Source organism: Bactrocera tryoni, chromosome 5, assembly GCF_016617805.1.
Source record: "Bactrocera tryoni isolate S06 chromosome 5, CSIRO_BtryS06_freeze2, whole genome shotgun sequence".
Lineage (NCBI taxonomy): Eukaryota > Metazoa > Arthropoda > Insecta > Diptera > Tephritidae > Bactrocera > Bactrocera tryoni.
Window position 1 is genome coordinate 71,954,831 of NC_052503.1, and position 16,832 is coordinate 71,971,662.

Here is a 16,832-nt window from a genome sequence, read left to right on the forward strand (position 1 = left end):
GGAGAAAAAACGTGGAAATGTTCATGCGCACTTACAACTTTAGTATATGTATGTATGTATGTAAGTAGCGTATTTATACATATATAAACTATTAACAAACGTTTACGTAATATTTCTGATTTGCGCATATTTAATATCAATTGAAAAATGTCACTGTACTTGTATACATGTATGTATATAATGTGTATGCAGCTACATATGTATGTATAAAAGTGTTATGTAATATTTTGCAATAAAATTAATAAAGTGACTTAAATTACTAGATGCTTATGGAGAAAGAGTGTGTGTGTATGTAAAAGCGGAGTATATAATATGTATGTACACTATTAAATTGTACATATATATTATATGAGCTGCATTTTTATGCATAACTGTAAAAGTATATACTAATACAAAAAAACGTATACGCTGCTTTAGAATAATTAGATTTTGCACAGACAATAAGAATACTTAGTAAAAATGCTTAAAAACTGTATTGTTAGTTTGTTAAATCATGAAATACTGCTTGTTAATACAAAATTATTTGATATAAATCTATAAATGCAATTTAAATATAATAATTTAATTATATATTAACGCTTTTATAATAGCCACGTGATAGCATCACAGTTGTGTGGTGTTTCGTATGAGTATTTAGTACAACAACAAACATTTGCAATTTTTTTTTTCAATTATCTTAAACCACTTTAATTAAAAACTGCATTTTGAGTTTATAGAAATTTAATGCGAAGTGAAAAAATTATTAAAAAATATAGGCTATATAATTTTTTCTTAAAATTGTAAATTTAGCAATCTAACTATGAGAAATTGCAGAAGAATGTGCTGAATTCATAACCAAAAAATAAAATATTTTCAATCTAGCTCAAATCCTTAGAACGAATTTTCGAATTTTCGAATTTTCGGGATTTTAAGTATGTTGCATGCAGCCAAAATGACGTGTGCCTCTTTTTAATGTTAAAAAACCAAAAAAATAAGTAATAAACTAGCTGCATTCTACTCTTAAACTTAAATTAATTTATGTACCACTTTCTAACCTCACACAAAAAAAATAATAATAAGAAATTAAATATTTTCTACTCTTAAACAAAAGTGTGGTAAATAAATAAAAATAATAAAAACAAAATAAAGCAAAATAATATTATGAAATGCACTATTTTTCTCACCTTACAGAAAAAAATAATATTAAAACAATAAGAATAAGAAATTAAATATCTACTCTTAAAAATAAATATGATACTTTTTCTAACCTAAAAAAAAATAAAATAAAATAAAGCAAAATAATATCAAGCAATGAACTATTTTCTACTATTAAACTTAAAATAAAATATGTGCCTCTTTCTAACCTCACAAAAAAAATAATCAAACAATAATAAAAGGAAATTAAATATTTTCTACTCTTAAAATAAAGTATGGTCTCTTTTCTAACCTCAAAAAATAAAATGAAACAGAAAAAAATAAAAATAAAAGAAATAAACCAGAATAATATTAAGAAATGCACTAATTTCTACTCTTAACCTTAAAATTATGTATGTATGTTTGTTTATGGCTTGCCTACTATAATAAATAATTTTCGTAATGTTGCAGGTATACTAGAAGTGTGTGTGTATGCATGTATGTATGTATACGAATAATTTCATTTCTAGCGAAGTGCACATTGTTTATGCGTCTAATTTCACAACATTTGTCATACTCTTCTGTGTCTATTTACTAAATATGTGTTCATTAAAAATTTTCATATTATTTTGTTGTTGTTCATTGAACGCATACATTTATGTACTTGGAGTAGTTTAAGTTTTCCTCTGTCACGAGTCACGAACGCATTTAAACAATTATATGCTCGTTTGCTTTGCGACATCTTTGCTGCCTATTCTAAGTGTAACGATTATCTCAGAGGTTATACATGGGGTTACTGGTGGCATCGAATAGCTGTGTGCCCGTCGATTCGATCATCGAACGCAATGCAATGCTGCGTTGTTTCGACACCGCCTTACGTAATGTGAGTTCAAATACATTATTCTCATCGATGTTGTCCATTGGAAGATGATCGCGTGTCAGCACAGTTTCGTTGTCGCACAATTGTTGTGTTGGCCTATGTAGCTCTTGGAATGTCAGTTTGTCATTGACATAACTGATGCGATTATCGTTGAATTCTTTTAGGAATGCTTCAGTTTTCTGGTGTTTGATCGCTTCGCTGGGAAAGCATTGCAGTAATTCTTCGAATGACAACTCGGCCACCAAATTATTAAGAATCTCTGTGTGGGTTTGCAATAATTTAGCGGTTAAGTGGAACATTTTGTTGATTTTATGTGTGCTTACCGGTTATATGCGCCTTCCAATTAGGCACCAAGTGTTGCTTACTTAGGATTTTCTTCAGTAGCGACTCCCAATGCTTGGGCGTAAAACCGTTCGACTAAAAATGATATTAAAAAATTGATTAAAATAAGAAAAAAACAATAATTTCGTAGCTATAGTACGAGTAGTATATACGTGTGTAGGATACACGAGCTTTTATCCTTAAAAGGGTATAAAAATCTATTAAATGATCGGCTTGATTTTGATCGATCAGATATGGCAGCTATATGCTATAGTAGTCTGATCTGAACAATATGTTCGGATATTGTAGCATGACCTCGAACAAAAATGCGTGCTGAATTTCGTGAAGATATCTCGTTAAATGAAAAACGACTTGATTTTTATCGATCAGTTTGTAAGCTATATTGGTCTGATCTCAATGATTTGTTCCAAGATTTAAGCGTTGCTTAATCTATGCGAAATTTTCTAAAGATCTCTCGTCAAATAAAAAAGTTTTCCATAAAAAGATTTGATTTTGATTGTTCAGTTTGTATGACAGCTATACGCTATAGCAGGCCGATCTGAACAATATATACAGAGATTGTAGCTTTGCTTCGAACAATAATATATGCCGAATTTCGTAAAGTAATCTTGTCAACTAAAAAAGTTTTCCATACATAGACTTGATTTTAGTCGATCAGTTTGTATGACAACTATATACCACGGCGACCCGAGATCGGCGCAGCAGCTTCTTGGCAAGATTGGCGAGAATGTGAAGGGTACAAAATTTCAAAACGATTTTCTTGTATATACAGATCATAGACGGATTAACAGATATGGCTAAATCCAAGTGAACCGGAGCCCGTGACCGTTCCAACAATAGTCAGGTTTACGTAACCGGAACGAACCCGGATTTTTATCCGGTCAAGGACAGTCAACTCGCAGATTTCTGGAATTACAACAACAACAATCGAATGAAGTCGGGAGATCGGTGACAATTCCCCTCTGCAAATTTTTTTTTGATTTTTTCTTCAATAGTTGCTAATTTAGGGGACCGGTATCTTATATGCTTACCGGACCTCAGTTTTATCTTTACGGCGCTGTTTATATATATAATTTTAAGGATCTTCGACGTATTCTTCTGCCTGCTACAAACTTCGTGGCAAACTTAAAAATCTTCGGGGATGAAAATATTAAACATAAAATAATAAATCCTTTTGCCTCACCTTGCCATACTGCCACATATATTCGGGACAGAAGTTCAGCATGTAGTTGATGGCTAAGTGCTTAGGTAAAACAATAACCAGAAAACTGTCGATTCCAATCAAATCCGGTGTCTTTTGTATGAATGCAATGAACTCTTCAATAATCTCGCGATCGATTTTCGTGGATGCCAAGAGTGACTAAAAAGGGTAAAAATATATTAACTCATACGCACATAGTTTAGTATACAGTAGAGCCAACCTGTATCTTTAGCGTTAGCGTTAACAGCTCGTTATGCCAACCTAAGAAACGCACCTCGCACTCGCCCTCGTCGCGATTGGGAAAACTAAAGTCATCACGCCTAAATGGCGGCAAACGATTCAAATATTGTGGACGATCCAACAAACAGGGTATTGGTCGTAAATATGTTTTTATATGACGTTCAAACTCCTCGCCGCATAATTTATAGTCCGGTATGAATGGCACATAAATAAGCTTACGCTGCTCTGGCACGCCGGCCGGTTGTGCGGCGCTATAACTCGCGGATTTTGTGTAATAATACTGTGTACCCGCGTTTTGGCGCAATAAATTACTTTGCTGTTGCTGCTGTTGTTGTTGTGCGCGTAGTTCTTGCAAATGTCGTATCATGAACTTAATACACTCCATTCGTAAGCTAACGAAATCCTCATTAACAGGCTGTTGCTCAACATCGGCTGGCTGTAGATCAGTTATGAGATCACTCAGCGACTTCAGGCGACCCATATACATGCGGAATAGTATTTTGAGCCCTTTCAGATTCGTTTCGGCGTCGCTGCTAGCTTGTGATGACGTCTGCTGTTCATTTGTTTCCAATTGGATGGGCGAAAGTGTTATGTTGCGCTTATATGGCGAGTTGTGTTCATGCAGCTGATCGTAGACGATGCGGTTACGATTTGTGGGATGCGAATAGCTGCGTTCATCAATGGATGAGCTAGCGCCCGAATTCGATTCGGGCAATGAGTTAGCAATCGATTCGTTGTCGCGTTCACTATTCAATGAGGGCGCTTTTGAGGAAGTTTCATCGTATTCATCGGCGCCGACCAAGTTTGGAGGCGAGTGCGAGGGCATGTCGTGTGGATTGTGCATGGGATTCACATCGAAATAGTCATAATAATAGACCTGGAAGAACAAAATATTTTACTATCTATTTAACAATAAAAACAAGCAACAGTTCGTAGAAGGTGCCCGTATTATGGTGCCTTAGAACACCTTACACCTTCATGCAGAGTATATAAGCCACAAAAATTCATATTATCCTTTAAACTTACTTCTTCTTCTTCTTCTTAATTGGCGCAGACACCGCTTACGCGATTATAGCCGAGTTAACAACAGCGCGCCAGTCGTTAAACTTACTCACCTGCAAAATATTCACAAACACCTTCTGCGAAGTCTGATAGCCTTTGTGTCCGATATGCGAGGCGATATAGTTGAGGAAGAGTTGCAAAATGATTTCCAACGTAATACTATGCTCAATACAAAGCGCATGTATGAATACATCGCTGATAGCCTCAATCAAATCCGTGTTCTCTGTGGCCAATAAAATGGTTTCTGTAAAATCCGAGAAAGAAATCACGCCATGCGCGGCATGCGTTGGTCCGACCAGTGCGCTTGTCGCAGGCGCTTGTCCAAACGAGGGTTTACGCTTGTGTTGCCGACGTGCCGCTTGTGTTGCGGCTGTAGCTTTGTGCTGCTGTTGTGCAGCGTTTGCTGTAGCCGTGGCACCATTACGATATTTAAACAAATCATAATGCTGGGAACCGCGACGTTGGAAGAGCACCGTGCCATCATCGAAGAGCACATTCTTGTGTTTGATTAGCGCTACGGCCAACTCACGGCGACTCAAACGTGCCACTACTTCTTGTGCGAGCAGATAATTGGACATGCGACAGGCTGTCACAGCGAGCAGTAGATTCTCGTCAGGATTGCTGGAAAAATTATATATTAAAGAAAAATAAATATTTAATTTAATTAAATTAAGGGTTAAGACTGTTAACTTACAGCTTGTCGAGATATTTAAGGTAATTGACCAACTCTCCACTGATTGCGTCGGCCACCACTGGCGAATTCAGCATGATTTGTGGTATGTCTGCGGGCGAATATTTGATAAACATATTGAGAAATTCCAGAGACAAAGGCACTTGTGGGTAGCCTTGTTCTATAACACGATTCGGCGTGAAAAATGGTTTCACCAACTGATTGAGAAAAGCGGCCAATAGACGATCAGTGCCCAAACCGAGTAGGAACATTTTCACAGTATAAATTAGACCGATCAATTGCGTCTCATCGACTACTGGCGAATTGGTGCAGTTGCCAAATGGTAGTTGTTGTTGCTCAATGTAAGCGGGTTGCACATAGGAGTTTATATAGTTGCTGTAGATGTCGGCAAGTTGTAGATTACACATTTTGTAAAACCCAGTGGCCTGGAGGTACACCTCTTTCTTCCGCGAGCTGGCAAATAAATTATGTACAAATGGAAATTTTATAGAAATAGCATAGAATTATTACGAAACTGGAGAAAACGATAAAATTGGTTGCACTGAAACTGTATTACCCTTTACAGGTGCATTTTTATAGTATAAAAAGGTATAGAAAGATCTTTATTCTGGTTTTGATCGGACAGTTTGTATCGATCTGAACAATATGTTCGGAAATTATAGCAATGTCTTGTATAATAATCTATGCCAAATTTCATGTAGATAACTTGAAAAATAAAAGAGTTTTTCATACGAGGAATTGAGTTTGATCGGTCAGTTGTAAGACAGCTATATGTTATATTGGTCCGATATCAACAATTTTCTCGGAGATTATAGCGTTGTTTTAGATAACAATTCCTGCCTAGTATCTTGGAGATACCACGTCTGATGAAAAAGTTTTTCATACAAGCACTTGTTTCCGATTGTTCAGTTTGTATGGTAACTATAAGCTATCGTAGTCTGATCTGAACAATTTCAAATTCAAGATGAAAAAGTTTCTTCCAAACGTTTAGTTTCTATGGTAGCTAAATGCAATAGTTGTCCGATATCGGCGGTTCCGACAAGTGGACAGCTTCTTAGTGATTCAACAACTGAGAAACTAGTTCGCATATATACAGACGGACGGGCGCACAGACAAGCGGATATGACTAAATCAACTCAGCTCGTTACGCTGATCATATATACTTTATAGGATCTTCGACCTTTACTTTTAGGTTTTACAAACATAATGGCAAACTTCATATACCCTCTTTAGGTTATAAAAATCATTACCGTATTGAGAAGTCTGCCAATTTGCGACAATTTTCCACAAACTTGGTGCGCAACTGTTGTTCACGCTCCTCGGCCAACTGTTCGCATTGCAGCGATAGACTCAAACGCAACATAATATGCGCCTCCTCCATTAAATCGTAGAAATTTGTGCTGCTTGCCGCACGATACGATTCTGCAATCGCCTCCAAATCCTCAATCACATGCTCCACCGGTGGCACCTCCAAATTGTACAGCGTCCATTCGTTCAGCTGTGCTTGTTGTGCCGCATTGTTGCTGCTGCTGCGTAGCAAATTCTTTACTTTGGCCTCGGCTAGTATGCGCGCAGCAATATTCCGTCCACCCGCATTACCGCTACCCACGCCACCACCGCTACGTCTTTTATTGGCTTCACTGTTGTTGTTGTTGGCCAGTGCACTGTTAGTAATTAGCACTAAATTGTTGCGATTCACACAGACATATTGCACATGCATGAAGGCGCAGAGGCCAATGACGGCAATGGCCGAATTGACATCGGGGCTGGATTCCTCGGGGAAAAGTCCGCCCAATGTGGGATATTCAAAGCGATTGTTGTAGAGTTTATGGCCAATGCGTGACGTGTGTGTCTCCACGGACTCTGTGGTAATTGCATAGATGACATAATCGTTGATGTGCACCCGCAAAACGGGCGCGGTGAAAGAGTATGTGGCTATAGGTTTCTCGTTCTCACTGTACCATTTACCTAAACAAAAACACACGCGGTTATTAAATTGGCTCTAAAATATTAGAATATTACATATATAGCATACCTTGTGCACAAAACTGATATAGATAACCGTCGACGCTGCTTGCCACCAGCAATGCATAACCAACGCAACTCTGATGCTTGCCGGATTTGAGCGTGCGCCGATTGGCGTGTTTGGTTGTGGTCACCGCGCCAGGCACCTGTTGATTGCCCATGTCGTATTCGGAGTCCTCTAAATCATCCTCGTGCGGATTACGTTGATAAATCGCTTTCAGATCCATGCAACGCAAAATATCCACTATTCGTCCATTCGGCTCCGAGGACTTCATACAGATCTGCAACAGTTTACGCACATCATATTGTACGCTGGTGTCCTCGTTGTAAGCGTAGGTCATGTTGCCATGGCTCGAGACGCGCTGTGAAAAAAGTAATCGTTATAGTGACTAATTGTGTTCAAAAACCGTTTCGCCACAGTCACCTGCACATTCATAGCTTTCGCTTCATTAACCAGCTTAATTTTAATGTCGTTAGCGCGCGCTGGCATAATTATTATCTCTTGTGTATCACCTACACAACCGCCACCACTAGCAATCGAGGTCGCGCCCATACCGCCGCCACCGCCACCAACACTTATGGCATCGCCCAGCTCCCACTGAGATTTTAAATCCACTTCGAATTCACGTCCACAAGCCGAATTCACTATGCGCGCCACATTGAAATCGATTGGCGTGCGTCCTGGAAAACCGGCCACACCCATCGGTCGTCCACTTGATGTCGTTTCCAACGAATCTGTTTCAAAGCTGTTGTGACTCGAGGGACCGGCGCTCGCTTTGCTCATTAGACTCGATTCCGAGCTAGAGATAGCCTCGTCGACATCCACGTCAGCCACATCCTCCAAACAGACACCACCACCGCCGCCACCGCCGTAGTCATTATCTAATGGGCTGCAGTGTACACCACCAGTTGCGCTGCTGCCTACCACATCGACCACTTTGAAAGCGACGCAGTAGCGATTATTCATCGCGGCTATGACATTCTCGGCAAGACACAAACGCAGCGGCACGAAGTTTAGATTTACAAAAAATTTAAACGGTAGAAAGTCAATGTAGGAGAACCGTGGCTGAGTGGTCTCGTGTGTGCACTGTGTATACTCGTATAGGTAGATGCGCTCCTTGCTGCTCACTATAATGTTGCCGGATGTCTGACAGCACTGTATGAGATCGGGTGCGCTGCGCAGTGGTAACTCTATGACATCGATGCTCTCCACCAGCGGTGCCTTGGGTGTGGTCATAGAAGCTATGCGTATTGTAATGGGTAGGTCGATCAATTTTGCCTCGGAAAATTTCCAAAAATTGGCATAAATGCGTACAAACATTTTGGTATCGTCCTCCGGGCAAATAACGGTGTTATTGCTACTGCTGGTGCAGCTAATGCCGGTGGTGCCAGTTTGTACTGGAGTGCCAAGTGTTTCCTTTTCCAATGTGAGTAAATATTTGCCTACCGTTAAAAGGAAGGAAGGGAAAATTTAAACGAATTTAATTTAAACTTACAACTGTTATCGATTAATATCGTTATATCGATAATTATCGATTTATATTTCGATATATAAGACGATATTTTTGTCGTTTATATAAACAAATTTAATTTAAACTTAAAACTGTCAATTAAAATAAATATCGATTTATATTTCGATATATAAACTGCCGATTTTTTAAATTGGTGTCACATGCATGCAAGTGAGTTAGAAGGGGTTAAGGGAAAATTTAAACGAATTTAAATTAAACTTAAAACTTTTATTGATTAATATCGTTATATCGATTTCTATTTCGATATATAAAAGACATTTTGTCAATTATTTTATTTAGTGCTAGATGCGTGCTAGTGAGTCAGAATCTTGTTCTCTCAATGAATTCCAATGGAAATTTCGACGATTCGATGTATGATTACCTACGACCCAGATTAAACTCTTTATGAACATGACAATATTCTGAATATAGCTTCGATTGGGTGTTTTCAAGGTTGAATGAGCAAAATTTCTTCACTATCGATATATTTTTAATCGATTTTTTTTATGTTAAATCGATTAATGATTATAATAGATATCATAGCAATGCGGTACTCTTACTCTGGTTAAACTCATAAAACAAGTGAGTTAGAACCTTGTTATCTTAAAGCATACCCTTGACGATTCTCTATTTGACGTCCTACGCCTAGATTAAACGTGAAAAATCACCCATTTAAAACTTTGCGATATTTGTAATATAGCTTCATTTGGGAGTTTTAAGGGTTGACCATGCAAAATATTTTTACTATCGATAATTGCTGTGTTAAATCGCTTATTTTCGATATATTTGTAATCGATAACTTTTTTTGTTAAATCGATTATCGATTATGATCGACACCATAACAATGTAGATTTACAATTCGGTACTCTCATTTTCGTTGAACTAATAAAACTCACCTGCTTCGCAGTAAATCAAGTGCACCACTTCGCCCACCGTTGCGAGCGTATACTTCGTGGGTAGGCGCTCGTCCGCGGCAGCCTGAGCTGCAGCCGCCGCCGCTTCGGCCTCAGCAGCGGCATACTCACTAGCCGTGGTAATTGCATTCAAATCGATGCCATTCAATTCGTTGCGTCGCTGCTTGCCACCGATATCGTAGATTTCGATAAATTGCTCGGCGCTGCTCACAGCAATGCGACTGGAATCTATCAACGAGGCGGAGAGAATGTCGCCATTCAGGGAGTATGTGTGCTGCTTGGCAAAGTTATAGGCCTGCAGAATTTTCACCATGTTCACAGCTGGTTTACGTCGCGCTTAAGAAGATTAGACTGGAATGCGCTGCAAAGATTTGAGCAAATTTTATTTCGTATATTAAAAAATAGTTTATCTGATCAAATGTGTAGCTAAAATTTTTTCTAAAATCTACATTTTCGCTAATTCTTATTTTCTGCACGATTTCGGCACGCATCCAACGCCCAACGAGTCACGAGTGACTTCATGCCATGGTGACAGCACTTAGCGGCATAATGTCATACGGGCGCGTCACACATGCACATAAGCCGTTATGTGCACACATGCTTAGCATTTAACTTAATACATGGAAAGTATAAAAAACGCCACCAACCTGCACACATTAAATGTGTTAAGACACACTTTTTGGCGTAAACCGACGCTTCACTGCACCGAACTTGCAAAAAAAGAAACTTTTATTTAATATTAACTGTCGTCGCGCATTTATGTGTTGATAATGCGCTAGTTTGCGCCGCCTAGCCGTCGTTGCGACTGTGCGCGTCGCTGTGAAAAGCCAAAATGAAATGCTGAGCCGCTGACACTTGACGCGCTTTGCTTTGTGTATTTACCTTACGGCACAAGCGCTGACACCACCATCCACGAGCTGGCGCTGGTAAATGGAGCGAATGACATCAAATCAGCTGAAGTGGTCACTCAGACGCTGCATACACACGTACATGCCGACATAAGAGTTCTAACCCGACTGGTCAAGTGGTCACCAACCGCCCACTCAGCCGCCCATTTAAGCATGCATGCATGTATTTGTTTGTATTTGTATTAAAGTATGTGTGTGTGTTGTGTTTCAACATGCAAATAAAACACTAGCAATTTGCTTAGCTACACAACCGTATTTACGTTGGGTCTAACATTTACTGGCGTTTTTGTCTTCCGTCTGCTAATTGTCATATGTGTTTGTTTGTAATTGAAAAGTTATTAATTGCGTGATAAACAGGGTCAGTCTATGAACATTTTTGTGTAAAAAATTAAAAATAAAAAATAGTACATAATTTATACACAAATAATTATACTTTTTCTGAGATTGTTTTTGCTTTTTCGTTTCTGATATCTCTCTCTTACGAGTTTGAAAGGTGAACAAAAATTATACAAAGATGAAGAGAGGTAAAGGTAGTAAGCATTTGCTGCTATGTGTGGACACATAAGAACCAAGCTCCTGGCTTTGTTCTGATGAAATACAATTCCTCTCTTTTTGGCCAAAGCTGGGCGCTTGTGGACGATTGCTGTTTTCAGACGGTTCAATAGTTGAAAGTATAATTAAGAGTTTTGCCGTAGGAGAGCAGTTCATAGTAGATGATTCCATGCCACCAAATATATAGCAAAACTTTCCAGACAGTCAATTCTGACTTAGATATTCCTGTTTTATTGGCCAATAGTTGACAGAACAGGTTCGACTTAAGAGTTTAACCGTCGGAGATCAGCTCATATTAGATGATTCCATGGCAATCGAATCAAAAATATGTATCAAAACCTTCCAAACCGTCAATTCTGACTTAGACATTCCACTCTTATTTGTCAAATCTGGCCGCTTCTGGTCGATTGTTGCCTTCTTTAGGTTCAGTTGTTGCCAGTATAGCTTCAAATTAAGAGTTTGGCCAACAGCTAGCGGATGATTCCATGTCACTTGCACCAAAAATATAGCAAAACGATCCAAAAATATGTACTCGAAACATTCCAGACCATCAACTCTGTCTAAACATTCCTCTTTAATTGGCTAAAGCTTACCGCTTCTGGGCGATTGCTTCATGCAGACGGTGCAGTTGTGCAGTTGTTGACAATGCAGGTTGGAATTAAGATACCAACCGTAGGAGAACAGCTCGTATTAGATTCTCTGTCAAACCCATCAAATATATGACAAAACCTTCCAGACCATTCCAGTCATTTCTGGCTTAGACATCGTTTATACCGGCTCACCGCGATTCGAGAACGACCGTTTTCGCTTGATGTGGTTATAAGTGATGCGTTTTTCACTATCCCTGATCATCCGCTTCATAAATAGATCGATTTTGTGACGATTCAGCAGCTATTCCGAGTTAACATCTTTTTAGGTTAGGTTAGCTTACATTGCCTAGCCGCCACGCCATACATAGACTTACACGTGCTTGGTAATGCCATATGGAGGTTCATTATTAATAATAGTTCCGGTTTACGTCGCGCAGGATGCCAACTTTTTTTGCGTAGTTTAATAGAGACTTGATATCTAATTTTGATACTTCATCCAGTTCCCTTGAACTGCGAAATTTCTAGATATCTATGCCAGATTCTAGATGAGGCCGAACATAATTAAAGGAACTGTTCCAGCGTCTCTCTCATGTCTACTTCCTGGCACTTTCTACATGTGTCATCGTTAATAGTGGTTAGGCTCGCATGTGATGCCAGTAAGTTGAGACCTGTGACTAGGCCAATAACCGGCCTGTAGCTTTTTCGAGACCACGTGAGTAAAAAGTTTTTTCTTCCGTTTCTTTTCACCCTGATCCGTCTATCAGTACTTTCGCGAATTTCGTTGTGCATCGTTTTTAACGACTTGCGTACTTTCTCAACTGGTTCGGTACTCATGTGGATGGCACTTTGTCAATATTATCAACTATTTCGTCTCTCGAAACGCTAAACATCCGACTTTTCTGACTGCTATACTCCACAAATTCCTTCATTTATGAACAAAATGCAGTTTTGAACCCATTATGTGTGGACTACCCTTACAGACTCGCTCTTATTCATTAATTGAAGTAATGTTGTCCAGTTTACAATCTTTGATATGGTAAAACTACGCATCTGTTCTGTTGTAAGGAAAAACTGCTTAGTAGCACCCTGTATTTTCGTGCTAAGCTATTGCCACATTTAAAGAAATTTAAAATTACTTATACCCTTCCATTATGAATATTCCTACGACTGTCTGCTTATATTGACAAGCCCTTAGTTGGAGGCTACTTAATACTCAAAGCAAAAACGAAGTAATTAGGTCAGCAAATTAAAAGAAATATATTATTAGCACACATTTAGCCCATAGAATACTCGAATTCTAAGTCAAAGACAACTTAAATTTCAACACAACAAACATATAATGTCATGCAAAACATTAAATTAATTAAAAAAGAAAGGCGCGCAGTGAAAGAGGCACATAATGCCTGCCATAAAAAATCATGGAGTATATGTTATATGCACTTGTATGTACATATGTATATCATTAGGGAGGGCGGTTATACTTTGTGAAAGTATTTTTATAACCTGAACGGAGTTTACTGAAATTTGTAATACCCCGAAGGAATCTTTGGAAACTCCATAAAGAATATACTACTATACATATGTATATAAATGCTCAGTGGGATGAGATGAAGCAATTTAGTCATACCTGTCTGTCCGTCGGTTTTTGAGATATCGAGCTGAATTGCACACGTTTTTTACTCCTCAAGAAACTGCTTATTTGTAGGAATCGCTGATATCAGATCACTACTATAGCACATAGCTGCCATACAAACTGACCGTTCAAAATCAAGTTCTAGTATTGAAGACTTTTTTATTTGACAAGGTATTTTCACGAAAATCGATAGTGCAATCTCCGAAGAATTTGTTTAGATCGCATAACTATAGCATATAGCTGCTATACAAACTGACCGAACGGATTCAAGTGCTTGCATGGAAAACTCTTTCATATGACGAGATATCTTCTTGATATTTGGCACGGATTATTATCCAAAGCAAGGTTTACAATCTACGGACATATTGTTCGACTCGGACTACCATAACATATAACTGCCATATAAATTGATCGGCCAAAATCAAATTCTTGTATGCAAAATTTTCTATTTGACAGTATATCTCCACGAAATTTGGCAGGTATTATTTTACAAGGCAACGCTGCAGTTTCTGAATATGCTTTTTAGATCAGACTACTATAGCTGCTAGTTGCCATATAAGCCGACCGATCAAAATCACCGTTCCCACGACAGTGGCGTCTACGTAACCGGAACGAACCAGGATTTTTTTTTATCTGGTCGAGGACTGTCAACTTGGCAGAACTCTGCCTCTACAACAACAGCAACCGATCAAAAGCAAGTTGAAAATATTTTTTTTCTTTTGTGCTTTAAGAAATGCATAAAGAAATCTAAAAATAAAAAATTATCACATTTATCCATCTCCCTTATATAACATATTTACATATATTCTCAAGAGTAAGTTGTGGTGTCCATTGAAGCAAAGAAGACATAAATTTTAGGCAAAAAAGAAAAAATAAATAAAAAATAAAAAAAAGTAAGAAACTTAAATGTGACTAACATACAGCATGAGTGATCACGATTTTTGTGAATAATTGTGGGCAGACACGCGTTCTTGCCTAACGGTTATAATAAGACGCGGATATCGATTATAATGTGGTTTATGTCACGCCTGGATTTGATTTGCTGACAAAAGAACAGAAAATATAAATATGTGTGCCTGTACGATTGACTATGCTGTGTATGTTAAGGTAGGCGCGACGGTGAATTTATTTATTTCCGGTTGTAGGTGGGCCCAGTCAATAAAAGAAAATCGTCAAAAAAATAAAGACACAAACCAACGGACATCAGCTAGTTAACTAAAATGTTGCACAAAGTTGTCGTAATCATTTTCAATCACAAATATGTAAATGAGCGCTAGTTGCCACGATGATTGGACACAAATTAGACGCATTAACCCAAAAGACCGGGCTGCTAAAATGATTAGGTCGTAATAAAGCAATTTTTAGACTTGCACGCATTTTAGCCTAACACAATCAATCTTCGTAGAAATGTTAAGAATATTTTTTTCTTTTGCATGAAAGTTAATCACCTACATACATTCATACCGCATAAAAAAAATTATTAAAAATTATTTTAACCCAAAAAGCTTGACCTCATTTCGCCACTACGTCGCAATAATGTGAGCGTCAAATTTCGCTTGTCTAAGTGCATAGGTGTGTGTGTGTGTGTAGTAAAATTCGATATGGCGGTTAATGACACCAAACGGAAACGGAAAAGACATTGCTTCAGTCAGCGAACGCACAAGTTCACGGCTTGCACACCTTACACACACACACACACTTATGAACGCCATACATACAATTTCGTGTGCTGAAAACGATGGCTGGTCAAAACAGGAAGGCGCGTTCGCGTGTTCGTCGTGTGTGTTCGCGAAAAACACATTTGCGTTTGTTTACCTCAATGCTTCATATGTGTGCAACAGCTCATATTTTTACAATACGACGCTGTATGCATGTGTGTGTGTGTATTTGCTTGAGTCCTTTGGCTATTTTTAATGCCAACAGCAATTGACTTTGTTACTTGTTTAACATTGATTTTGTAGCGCAACAACAACAACTTGCAATTGCAGCTGAAAATAAGTTGTGCAATCAAGCGGTATTTATTGTTGTTGCTGTTGGCATTCTGTTATAGCCGCGCTGTTGGTATGGCGTACATGGTGTACTGAGATTTTTCTTCCTAATTTGTTGGCATTAATTTTCGCAAACGAAAAATCAATAAGCCTGTTCGAGTGCACCGAAATCGCGAGGAAATTTTATATAACCGAAAATGCTTTTAAGCACAAATATGCTTTTATAACATTTAATCATGGTTTACAAGGGAATTTTTGTGCTTAAATACAAATAACACTTACTTTTACTGACATCTAAACTAATTAAATTTTGTTACTCCTCCTTTATCACTTAATTCACTCATACACAAATTTAATGCTTTCAATATTTTCTTAATGCACACACACACACTTAACTCATATCTGTCTCTTGAATAATTAAAATTGATTAGTATTTAATTGAAACCAATCGCGTTTGAAATTTTCTGCGCTCGCACTCTATCAGAATTATATGTTTTTTGTTTTCTGTTTTGCATTGCATTCGGTTTGGGGTGTCAAAAAGTGACAACAATTGCTGACAGCGCAGAGAACGTTGAATTTATACGATTTCTGCTGACAGCGCCCTTTTCATTTCTGCTTTGTGTGTCTTTCGTAATATGCAGAGTTGCATTTTACAGTAAGTTTTGTTCTAAAAAGGTGAAGTGAAATAATTAGTTTATTTATAAGAAAAAAAGTGTATATTGCATTAGTACATGTGACATGAAGTTGTTGAGGAAATATACTACCTAGAGTTAGGCATAAGGCAACTTTTTGAAGTATATTTCAAGCTAAGGCCTTTGCTATTGCTAAAGCAGCGGATCTGGCCTTCAATGCACCTGCAGGCAATTCCAGAGTCAACATCTACGTAGACAGCCAAGCAGCAATCAAGGCAGTAACCTTATATTGTAGTATATCACCCAGAAGTGTCTTGGGAAGCAGGGCAGCAGTGAAAAGTGTTGGCAGAAATAAGCAGCTTAACTACTACTGGGTGTCAGCCCACAAAGGCATCGAGGGCAATGAAATAGTGGACGAGATTGCCAAGAATGGTGTACGACTAACATCACAAGATGTGATAAACATTGGAAAACGCATGCATTGTCTATACGACGATATCGACAAAAGCATGGTACAGAAAATCAAAACACGATAGAACGAGCTACCTGG

The 16,832-nt window shown here is 38.2% G+C and overlaps 1 protein-coding gene across 1 annotated transcript; it reads right to left on the bottom strand.

Annotated features, from left to right (window-relative positions):
* Positions 1 to 1,740: 1,740 nt before the first annotated feature.
* Positions 1,741 to 16,144, bottom strand: LOC120777618. The gene is made up of 11 exons (XM_040109067.1): positions 15,933 to 16,144; positions 9,962 to 10,340; positions 7,979 to 8,997; positions 7,565 to 7,916; positions 6,780 to 7,497; positions 5,533 to 5,982; positions 4,892 to 5,459; positions 3,757 to 4,653; positions 3,519 to 3,695; positions 2,317 to 2,410; positions 1,741 to 2,252 (listed from the first exon to the last, which is right to left on the bottom strand). Exons 2-11 carry the CDS (start codon positions 10,290 to 10,292, stop codon positions 1,888 to 1,890), a joined length of 4,971 nt encoding a protein of 1,656 aa, XP_039965001.1. The 5' UTR covers positions 10,293 to 10,340; positions 15,933 to 16,144; the 3' UTR covers positions 1,741 to 1,887.
* Between the last annotated feature and the right edge of the window lie 688 nt (positions 16,145 to 16,832).